Consider the following 11,686-nt stretch of genomic DNA (forward strand, 5'->3'; position numbering starts at 1 on the left):
AAGAGCAATAAAGAAAAAACATTATAATGTTAACTCGTAAGACTTCTTTTGTCAGAAGAAGGAAAACACTGAAATTGGAGGAAACAGTAAGATGAAATAGTATTGGAGAGAACAAAATGCTACTTGGAATCCTGAATTAGGACAGGCACAGAGTCCAAAAAAAATTTGAAGGAAAAGCCATTGATAGCAAAGGTGCAATTTCTATAATATTAATGTTAGCATATCTATTAGTATCCTGTGATCACTCGACAATTTGATGCACTTTATTGTCAGCACTACTGTGGAGTTTGAATCTCAGCTGCTAGTGAATTGTCAGCTCCGTATGTTCTTCTACAATTTATATTTATCCTCATGCAGGATTTTGAGTGATTTTTCACTCTCCCCAGTACCTGTGCATCCCACAGTTTAAAATTTTGTAAGTTAAAGTTTGAATCATATTTCTTTAATCTGCAAGTATCAGCTAAACCCCAGACGTTGAATTCCTGTAGCTATTAAGTTAACATTTTCCTCTTGCCTCAAAGTTGGTCAACATTCATTTTCATTTCTGTCTATTGCAGTCACTAAACCATTAACAAACCAAATTAACATGCACTTTTGGGAGTTAATCTGAGTTGCCAATTCCATTTTTATGCACAATATTTTGAACAACATAGTCATTTGCTGCAAGTGCCATGAGCTGTGTTGTATGTACCCTTGCTGCTTGGGCTCCAACTGGAATGAATTGTCCAGAATGACTAGAGTTAAAGCACTACATAGCTTACAGCACCTGAAGATGATGACTGGACCGATTGTCAAAATGTTACAAAAAGAAAACAACAACTTGGCTAAAAATCCGAAATCACGCCATTAATCAATCACACTGAGAAAACCAGAGATCTATCAAAATGAATTATTAGTACAGAATCTGAAATAGCTGCCTCTTTTGTATACTGCACACACAAAAAATGAGGAACACAAAGAACCTACATATACAATGTGCATATGCCATCCAATATTTATTTTCACTCATTGGAGATGAGCATCACAAATTTGTCTATTTGAATTGGGAAGTAAATGCTAGTCGAGAAAAAATTAGGATGCACCATGTCATCAAGTCTTAACATAGCCTTCTTTAGACCCATTTAGCTGGGTAACAGATATGAAACGGAAATTTATACAACACAATGGACATAATGCACAGGAATACAGAACTGTAACACACCTCTTCCTCACTTATTTGTGATAAAGACAGCAAAAACTACTCCCATAACTTATAGGCACTGGGGAATATCAAGACAAACAAGTTTATACAGCACACACAAATTGATCCAATAGAGCTTAAAATCATAATACTGATTATCACTTACTTTTTTGATGATGAGAAACAGTAGGTTTTGGAAGCTGTTTGCAGTTACATGGTATTAAATATGCCTACAAAATATATTTACCAAACATCAAGTAGTTAAAAAAAAAGAGAAATCCCCCATCCCTCTCATGCATACATTTCAATGCAAAAATAATACGCACCATCATTTTCTTAATCTTGTTGTCCATGAACGCTGCTGGTTTTGCCTCCTTAACAATTTTTGAGGCAACACTTCTGTCTTCATCTCCAAACTGATACTGCAGTCGATCTGCTGTTGGGCTCTGATCTGAATACTCATTATCAGACAGACCTGAAACACTTTTCTTAATACAGTATTGATGCTCACGGGTATCATTAACGCTTACTTTACAACTGCTTAAAATAGACAGTTAATATCACACAAAAAATTAAAACAATGAAATCAATATAAGTGAGTTAAAAAATAAGAAGTAATTCCAGTAATAACAGTCCAGAAACTAAAGCTTGTGATTTTTTTCCCCCTTTATGACAATATGCTCACATAATATAAACTTTTCGACAGAAAATTTCCTCTGTAGGAATTAACAAGGAATTTGAATGCATCACTGACATGAGAACTGTGCACTCTGTTCAACCAGATATGTGAGGCAGAATAAAGTAGCACTCAAGTTGATATTATGTTCTTTGACTCTTGGAAAATATTTCCATGCTGTCATCTAGTGAACAAGGTCCAAATGGGTGAATAGAAGAATTCCTGGCACATATAACTCTGTCTGTCATCCCTAATGAGGCAGAAATCATATGTGAATGTTGCTTCAGGTCTACTCCATGAATGCTTTATAGGATTTAAATGGTAGGTATTTTTAGATTGCATGAGTCCCTCTGTAGTATACAGAGAAGTTGCAATGTCAGAAAACTGTAATGAAACTATGATGACCCGCAGAGGATAACACGCCGCGTAGGTATTGGCAACTGATCAGTTAATATTAACAAATGTAATATATTGTACTTCAGTAGATGGAAGCACATATTGTTTCACTGCAGCATAGGTGATCAATCACCAGAAAGGGTCACAATTGTAAGTGGAATAATCATATAAAACTAAAAGTACGAAAGGTGGATACCTTTTTGAGATTCAGTAGAAAAAGGGTGCAACTTACAGAGCCTTCATTTTCTTTTGATGACTTCCTCCTCCTCATCCTCCTCCTCCTCCTCCTCCTCCTCCCACTACTACTACTACTACTACTACTACTGCACATACTCACTTCTTAGCTGTAGGAGTCTTCTGTGGCACTCAAAGGCACAAAACAGGGACACAATTTTTAAATGGCAGAAAAGGGCTATAAGAATAATAACTAGAAGTACTGGTTGCACTTATTGTAAAGTACTGTTTGTAAAACTGGGTATCCTTACTGCAGCTAGTGAGTATATTGACTGGTCTCTTGTGAATATCAGGGTAAATATTATTAAACAATGGAAAATTCTGGATGGGATCGATTGCTACTCACTATATAGCAGAGATGCTGAGTCCCAGCCACACCAGCTAGACTGCTTCTCCCACCATGCACTGCTGCTTGCAGTGTGACCTCACAGCCAGAGACTGTGATCATGTGCTTGTGAGTTGCATTTGCGTGAGAGTATGCTTATGTTGTCTAATAGCGATGAAGGCCTTTCTGGCCAAAAGCTTACTTGTTTGACAGTCTTTTTGTTGTGCCTATCTACAGCTCTGCATCTCCGCTATGCGGTAAGCAGCAATCCATCCTTTTCATAATATTGGAAAATAATATTGCGCATTTAACTAACAGTTCCATACATAATCAGAAACAATAACCAGTCTGAACCCACATTTACCAAGGAAAAAATCTCAAAACACCATTTTCTATCAGGGAATAAAATTGTGTAATAAATTGCAGAAGGAGACGAAAAATATAACTAAAATACATTTGTTTAAAATGGCAGCTACAGCAACATTCTTCATAAGTAAAGCATACTACACAATTAATGATTATTGAGAGGACTCAGAGTGCTTCATAATTAAACGAGGTAACTAAACCACCTTGTCCCTTTACAATGCTTTTACAAGAAAATCATGTACCATGATATATAGTGCATGACAGTAATGTCCTGTCATTCTCGTGAGTTCAATATCTAATACATCAGGGGGGGATGCTGAATCAGTTTTTCAATTTGGATTGAAGATGGGCATGAAGACATGTAATGGGGCATAGCGACACATTTACAGGTCTGGACACAGTTTCCAGAACAGACTGCAATTAGCGCAAGGGACACAACAGCATGTCCATGGTTCAGGAGCCACAAGCAGATGTCCTAGGTGTGTGCAGCGATGAAGAGCAAAACTATGTTTATAATATTAAGTACCTGGAGAGAATTTTATATATAGCCTACCTAACAACATTATACAATGGGACCCTACCAAATAATGTAGTGCAGTTGTTGAGATTTTGACCTAATATTCAGGAAGATAGAGTTTTCTCTGTCTGGAAATCCTGAGTCAGGTTCTCCTACAACATTTCATGCAAATGCCGTGATGGTTTCACTATGAAGGTCACAGCCGACCTCTTGTTCTATGTTCACAAAAGCATGCTTATACAGGGTGTTACAAAAAGGTACGGCCAAACTTTCAGGAAACATTCCTCACACACAAAGAGAGAAAATATGTTATGTGGACATGTGTCCGGAAACGCTTACTTTCCATGTTAGAGCTCATTTTATTACTTCAATTCAAATCACATTAATCATGGAATGGAAACACACAGCAACAGAACGTACCAGCGTGACTTCAAACACTTTGTTACAGGAAATGTACAAAATGTCCTCCGTTAGCGAGGATACATGCATCCACCCTCCGTCGCATGGAATCCCTGATGCGCTGATGCAGCCCTGGAGAATGGCGTATTGTATCACAGCCGTCCACAATACGAGCACGAAGAGTCTCTACATTTGGTACCGGGGTTGCGTAGACAAGAGCTTTCAAATGCCCCCATAAATGAAAGTCAAGAGGGTTGAGGTCAGGAGAGCGTGGAGGCCGTGGAATTGGTCCGCCTCTACCAATCCATCGGTCACCGGATCTGTTGTTGAGAATCGTACGAACACTTCGACTGAAATGTGCAGGAGCTCCATCGTGCATGAACCACATGTTGTGTTGTGCTTGTAAAGGCACATGTTCTAGCAGCACAGGTAGAGTATCCCGTATGAAATCATGGCGGTGAATAGAGGAAGTACAGTACATACTGACGAAACTAAAATGAGCTCTAACATGGAAATTAAGCGTTTCTGGACACATGTCCACATAACACCTTTTCTTCATTTGTGTGTGAGGAATGTTTCCTGAAAGTTTGGCCGTACCTTTTTGTAACACCCTGTATATTCTGTGTGTATGTATATTTGTTATTGAGTTATTTATTTTCATTGTCTTATAATGACAAATCCTACATCATTGTAAGATGATCCCTGGATGAATAAATAAATAAATTTACTGTGTACTGGCACTCAATATGGAACCTTAACCAGATCAGATTAATAGATGAGATAAGAAATATTCTGCAAAAGGCTGGGTATTTTGTCATGCTTTCATTTTGTCGGCACGAAGCACCATGATGACACCGAACCCACATTGGGAAAAATTTTCAGGTCAAATTCTGAGAAGCCAAGCAACATATCATTCCTCCAACATGAAATGATGACATTGGAAGCTCAAATTTATACAACAATTCACTGAAAGTGGGGGAGGTACAGGCATTGAAACTGCTGCGGCACAAGTGCATTGACAAACTCAGGAGATAGTGATGACACCAGTGACCTCCATTTCTACAGCAGCATCGGCTTTCTGCCCTGGGTATTTGAGAACCAAAGCAAAGAAGATAGCAAACATTGCGGGCAGCATGGCTTTATCAGTCTTTCTGGTCTCGCCATGTGGATGAGTCTTAAGCTCTCGTATCTTAGGTTCTTCAAGATATACGCTGCAGTCTTAACTCCAAACAGGGTGATCCCGTGAGCAATTTACACACTGCAAAGCTGATGAAAACATGACTCCTTCATAGGCTGCCTTACCACATTTGCCACAAGGGGCTTCTCCCTTACCCCTAAGAGTAATATGCACAAAGCACTGGCATTTGAAACAGCGCACTGGGTTGGGTACGTAAGGTCTCAAGCTTAGGCGAAGGAAACCTGTCTTAACATGCTATGGAAGTTTTGTGCTGCTAAAAACCAGTATGAATGAGTCGGATTTGACAGCATTACTATCCACCCTTTTCATGATATTCTGCCCATCAACTATTCCTTCTTGGCCCACTTAATTTTCTGTTCTTCTTTGGGAATGTCCAGCAGATCCTGGCATGTCACAACACCTTTGCTGCAATTCAACATTGTGTGGAGCTCACTGTCCGTGGCATATTTCCCAAGGCATTTCACTTTCTGCAGGTTCGCTGCCTGGTGGTAATTAGTGGTTTCAACAAACAGTGTCCCACTGCATAACCGTTTGACTGATTTTAATGTCCCTGTGACGGCCTCTAAACACTTTTGAATGTAAAAAGGGGAGACTTTTTGAAAGGTGCCTCGCTTCTTTTAACTATCAAAATTACATTCTCACCTGCAGTATGCATTCTGTTACTAAATATTTTAGTGTCCTTAAGAACTTCAGAATCGGGAGGGCTCATCACACGAGGCCTCCCATTCTGCTGGGAGGAGGAGAAGAAGATTTTGAGGGGGTCCATCTCAGTCCCACAAGCAGTTTGGTAAACACAAGTCCACCTAGACCGAGCCCCACGTGCTTTGATAAGCCTTTGATATGTGGCACAGACAGATCTTGGTGGAATGTTAACATGTGTGCCCCCCTTTCAACTGAAGTTGTGGCAGCAGATTAACTGGTAAAATATCCCAACATCTTGATTAGGTTGGGAGATGACAGTCTGGTCAAGAGTTAGTGAAGTCAACAAACGTGAATATGAAATTTTTGTTGTGGTGATATATCGATCTGTTCTGTAGACAAAGTCTAAGTTAAAAGATGGCACTTTGGTTGTGATTTGGTGAAGTCAACAGATATGACTACATGAGGCTCCTTTTATTTTTTATTATGATATATATTTTACGCACATCTGATTTCAGCAAGTGATTTAGGAAGCTGCCTAACACAGAAGAGTGATACAGCCAGGTTTAGTATTTCCCTAGGGTGGAGGACAGAAATCTAAAGGAAAGTATGAGCAAGTGCAATGGGAAGGGAGAGATAGGTGTCACGAACAGTGGGAGAAGATAAAGAATGAGAGGAAAATTAGCATTTCACATCTTGTGAATGACACAGTGACTGTAAACAACGAACAAGCACAAATAAGGGAAGGATGAGGATGAAAACTGGCATTGTTCTTTTCAAATAGAGACATCCACACCTTTGACTATAGTGGTTTAGGGAAATCATAGAAAATCTGAAGCTGGATGGCCAGACGAGGATTTGAACTGCTGTCTCCCCGAATGTGAGTCCAGTGTCTTACCACTGTGTCACATAGCTTACTGAGGAAGGAAGGAAGGATGATTTAGATAAGATGTCTCGTCGACACTGAGTTCATTCGATATGGAGTACAAGCTTGGAATGGTTCAAGGACTGGGAAGGAAATCGATTGTGCCCTTTCAAAAGAAACATCCTGGTATTTGCCTGAAGTGATTTAGGAAAATCACAGAAAATCTAAATCAGAATGGTCATATGCAGATTTGAACTGTCCTCCCAAATGAGAGTCCATCTTGTTGAGGATAAAAGACAAAAAGGAACAAGAGAAACCCATTAAAAAAGTGAGATGAAGAAATTCAGACTACATATACATCCAAACCAAAGAGCATTGATAGAACTGAGCTAGTAAAAAGCGGAAGAAAAACAGTGAAGATGAGAGTTACAAGTAGTGAATGGAGGAACTTGACAGAAATGAAACACGAGTTCAACTACATTATTCTTTCGCATCTGGACAAGTGGATAATATTTCTGCCTGCGAATTTGTATAACTAGATTTCTGAAATAGGATAAACAAATACTGTAGACTGCATGAAATCACATGAGAAGTTTAATTTTGGTAAATGTGATGACTGTATTTAAAAGGTTTTCAGTGATATGCCTTAAACACACTGGCATTCACAAATTAAACACTGATAATTTAAAAACCAGTTACTCCTGTTCTCACACTAATATTACTGATGAGACTTCCAGGGTATTGTTGAACTAATTTGTTAAGGCCTGTGTGCCTGAGCGATACAGATAGCCATACTGTAGTTGCAATCAAAACGGAGGGGTATCTGTTTGAGAGGCCAGACAAATATGTGGTTTCTGAAGAGGAGCAGCAGCCTTTTCAGTAGTTGCAGGGGCAACAGTCTGGATGATGGCCCTGTAACATTAACCAAAACATCCCTGGTCTGCTGACACTATGAACAGCTGAAAGCAAGGGAAACTACAGCTGAGGGCATCCAGCTTTACTGTATGGTTAAATGATGGCATCCACTTGGGTAAAATACTACGGAAGTAAAATAGTCCCCCCACTCGAATCTCTGGCCAGGGACTACTCAGGAAGACATCGTTATCAGGAGAAAGAAGACTGGTGCTCTGCGGATCAGAATGTGGAATGTCATATCCATTAATTGGGCAGGTAGGTCAGAAAATCTAAAAAGGGAAACAGCTACGTTACAGTTAGATATAGTGGGAATTAGTGAAGTTTGGTGGCAAGAGGAACAAGACTTCAGGCCAAGTGAATACAAGGTTATAAATACAAAATCATACAGAGGTATGCAGGAGTAGGCTTAATAATGAATAAAAAAAAAAAAGATACACAGATAAGCCACTACAAACAGCATAGGCCTAGTGAAAGCATTATTGCAGCCAAGATATGACACGAACCCCACGCCTACCACAGTAGTACAAGTTTATATGCCAACTAGCTCCACAGATGATGGAAGAAATTGAATTAATGTATGATGCGACAAAAGAAATTATTCAGATAGTTAAGGGAGATGAAAATATAATAGTCATGGGGTATTGGAATTCGAAAGTAGGGAAAGGAAGAGAAGGCCAATTAGTAGGTGAATATGGACTTGGGATAAGGAATGAAAGAGAAAGCTGCCAGATAGAATTCTGTGTAGAGCATAACTTAATCACAGCTAATGCTTGGTAGAATCATGAAAGAAGGTTGTATATGTGGAAGAGGCCTGGAGACACTGGAAGATTTCAGATAGATTATATAATAGTAAGACGGAGATTTAGGAACCAGGTTTTAAATTGTAAAACATTTCCAGGGGCAGATGTGAACTCTGACTACAATTTATTGGTTATGAACTGTAGATTAAAACTGAAGAAACTGCAAATTTAAGAAGATGGGACTTGGATAAACTGAAAGGACGAGAGGCTGTAGAGTGTTTCAGAGAGAGCATTAGGGAATGACTGACAAATACAGGAGAAAGAAATACAGTAAAAGAAGAATAAGAATAGGTAGCTTTGAGAGGTGGAATAGTGAAGGCAATGGAGGATCAAGTAGGTAAAAAGACGAGGGCTAATAGAAATCCTTGGGTAACAGAGGAGATATTGCATTTAACTGATGAAAGGAGAAAATGTACAAATACATCAAGAGGTCCAATGGAAAACCAGTCCTAAGAAAGAAGGGAAAGCAGAAAGGTGGAAGGAGTATAGGCCTACAGATGTCTATACTAGGGCGATGTACCTGAGGACAATATTATGGAACTGGAAGAGGACATAGATGGAGATGAAATGGGAGATATGATAATGTAACATTCCATTAGAACTACTAATAGCTGTGGGAGAGCCAGCCATGACAAAAAACTCTTCCATCTCGTGAGCAAGATGTATGAGGCAGGCGAAATAGACTCAGACTCCAAGAAGAATAGTCCTATAATAATTCCAATCCCAAAGAAAGCAGGTGTTGACAGGTGTGAAAATTGCCGACTGTCAGTTTAATAAGTCAAAGTTGCAAAATACTAACATGAATTCTTTACCAACGAATGGAAAAATTGTCAGAAGAAGCCGACCTCGGGGAAGATCAGCCTGGAACACACGTGGCAACACTGACCCTACAACTTATCTTAGACAACAGATTAAGGAAAGGTAAACCCACATTTCTAGCATTTGCAGACTTAGAGAAAGCTTTTGACAACGTTGACTGGAATACTCTCTTTCAAATTCTGAAGCTGGCAGGGAGCGAAAGGCTGTTTCTAACCTGTACAGAACCCAGATGGCAGTTATAAGAGTCGAAGGGCATGAAATGGAAGCAGTTGTTGAGAAGGGAGAAAGACAGGATGGCAAAATATCCCTGATGTTGTTCGATCTGTATATTACGCAAGCAGTGAAGGGAAAAAAAGAAAAGAAAAATTTGGAGTAGGAATTAAAGTCCATGCACAAGAAATAAAAACTTCAAGGTTTGCCATTGACATTGTAATTCTATCAGAGACAGCAAAAGACCTGGAAAAGCAGTTGAACAGAAGGGACAGTGTCTTGAAAGGAGGATATAAGATGAACATCAACTAAAGCAAAACGAGGATAATGGAATGTAGTCAAATTAAATCAAGTGATGCTGAGAGAGATAGATTAGGAAATGAGAAACTTAAAGTAATAGATGCGTTTAGCTATTTGAGGAGCAAAATAACTGATGATGGTAGAGAGGATATAAAATGTAGACTGGAAATGGCAAGAAAGCGTTTATGAAGAGGAGAAATTTGTTAACATCGAGTATTGATTTAAGTGTCAGGAAGTCGTATCTGAAAGTATTTGTATGGGGTGTAGCCATGTATGGGAGTGAAACATGTACAATGAACAGTTTAGTCAAGAAGAGAATACAAGATTTTGAAATGTGGTGCTACAAAGACTGCTGAAGATTAGATGGGTAGATCACATAGCTCATGAGGACGTACTGGATAGAATTGGGGAGAAGCGGAATGTGTAGCACAACCTAACTAAACAAGGGGATCAATTGGTAGGAGACGTCCTGAGGCATAAAGGGATCACTAATTTAGTATTGGAGGGAAGCGTGGAGGGTAAAAATTGTATATGGAGACCAAGAGATGAATACACTAAGCAGATTCAAAAGGATGAAGGTTGCAGTAGTTACTTGGAGATGAAGTAGTTTGCACAGGATAGAGTAGCATGGAGAGCTCCATCAAACCAGTCTCTGTACTGAAGACCACAATAACAACAAAACTTGGTTTCAAAGTAACGTTACCAACGTTTGTAAATTCAACAATATGTATGAAGGCATAATGTAACATTTTAATTGGCAGGAACGGTCATATGGTTACTAAATGGGGAACTTCACAAGGAATAACAATAATGTGAACTATGCCGTACCTTGAGAAGAAAAACCCAGACCACCACTACTAAGTCTGGGTCGTTTCCTAAATTTCTGTGAGTCTTCATCGGAACTTCGGTGTATGCTATCGTAACCGCCACTATCATCTGACCGACGCCGCTTCAGCGGCGACTCTGAATCGTCTGAGCTTTGAGCGCCTTGAGATTCAACACTGCGTCCCTCAGTACTAACGGTGGAACGGCGTCGTTTCTGGGAATCATTCTGTTCTTCATCTGAGCTGTCGTCGTCACTCGAACCTGAAACAACAGACATACAATGAACAAGAAGAAAAGTTCTATGGCACACTTTTAGATACCACCACGTTTAAAGTGTCAAATACCACTCAAAGTAGAGATCGGAAATGCATCCATGTTCTGCACTTTCGTCACGATCAACAGATGTTAAACATATATTCTTCGTAAATCAGAATCATTCGCACACATTTCACTCCGCACTCCCACACTCAAAACATCTGATACATGGACAACATAAACACTTTGAATCAACGATGATTGTTGTGAGAAAGGACTGTAATCTGTGACTCTCAGTCGTGTCAGGTCTCCACATCTTGTAACACTGGCGCCAGTCTATACTAAGAGTCTGTTTTCTCTTAGCCGGATGTATAGGTAGTAGGTGACAGCTAACTGTGGGCCAATTGTACAATTAGGATTTAATTCAGGACAGCTAATCGAGGAATAGGCTAACCACCGTTTAACCTGGAGCGCACGATGTACTACACCATTTTATTCTCCTGTTAGTTGTCCCCGGAATGGAATTCGCGTCCAGTTAAGATTGCAACAATTTAACAGCACATTTCGTTTTTTTGCGTACATTTCATATTTACTTTACGCATCGTCTGCAGAAATAGCGTGTGCATCGTGAGCGATAAGCGTTCCAGACTGCAAAATCATTCGTTTGAGGATATTTTGGAGCCTGTAGACACTGTCTACGAGTTCAAGAGTGTATTAGAAAACAAAAAAATTCTGCGATCTTATTCAATGAAAAAATTAGTACAAAA

At 39.4% G+C, this 11,686-nt stretch overlaps 1 protein-coding gene across 1 annotated transcript in view; it reads right to left on the reverse strand.

Moving 5' to 3' along the window:
* LOC126101561 (cap-specific mRNA (nucleoside-2'-O-)-methyltransferase 1) overlaps positions 1–11,170 on the reverse strand; it is a 275,895-nt gene extending 264,725 nt beyond the window's left edge. Inside the window, exons 1-3 of the mRNA XM_049912198.1 lie at positions 11,009–11,170; positions 10,668–10,925; positions 1,507–1,655 (exon numbers count right to left, since the gene is read on the reverse strand). Coding sequence (XP_049768155.1) covers positions 1,507–1,655; positions 10,668–10,925; positions 11,009–11,039 — 438 coding nt within the window. The 5' untranslated portion in view covers positions 11,040–11,170. The remainder of the gene's footprint in view (positions 1–1,506; positions 1,656–10,667; positions 10,926–11,008) is intronic.
* Positions 11,171–11,686: the final 516 nt, after the last annotated feature.

Source organism: Schistocerca cancellata, chromosome 9 (assembly GCF_023864275.1).
Source record: "Schistocerca cancellata isolate TAMUIC-IGC-003103 chromosome 9, iqSchCanc2.1, whole genome shotgun sequence".
In the NCBI taxonomy this organism is placed as follows: domain Eukaryota; kingdom Metazoa; phylum Arthropoda; class Insecta; order Orthoptera; family Acrididae; genus Schistocerca; species Schistocerca cancellata.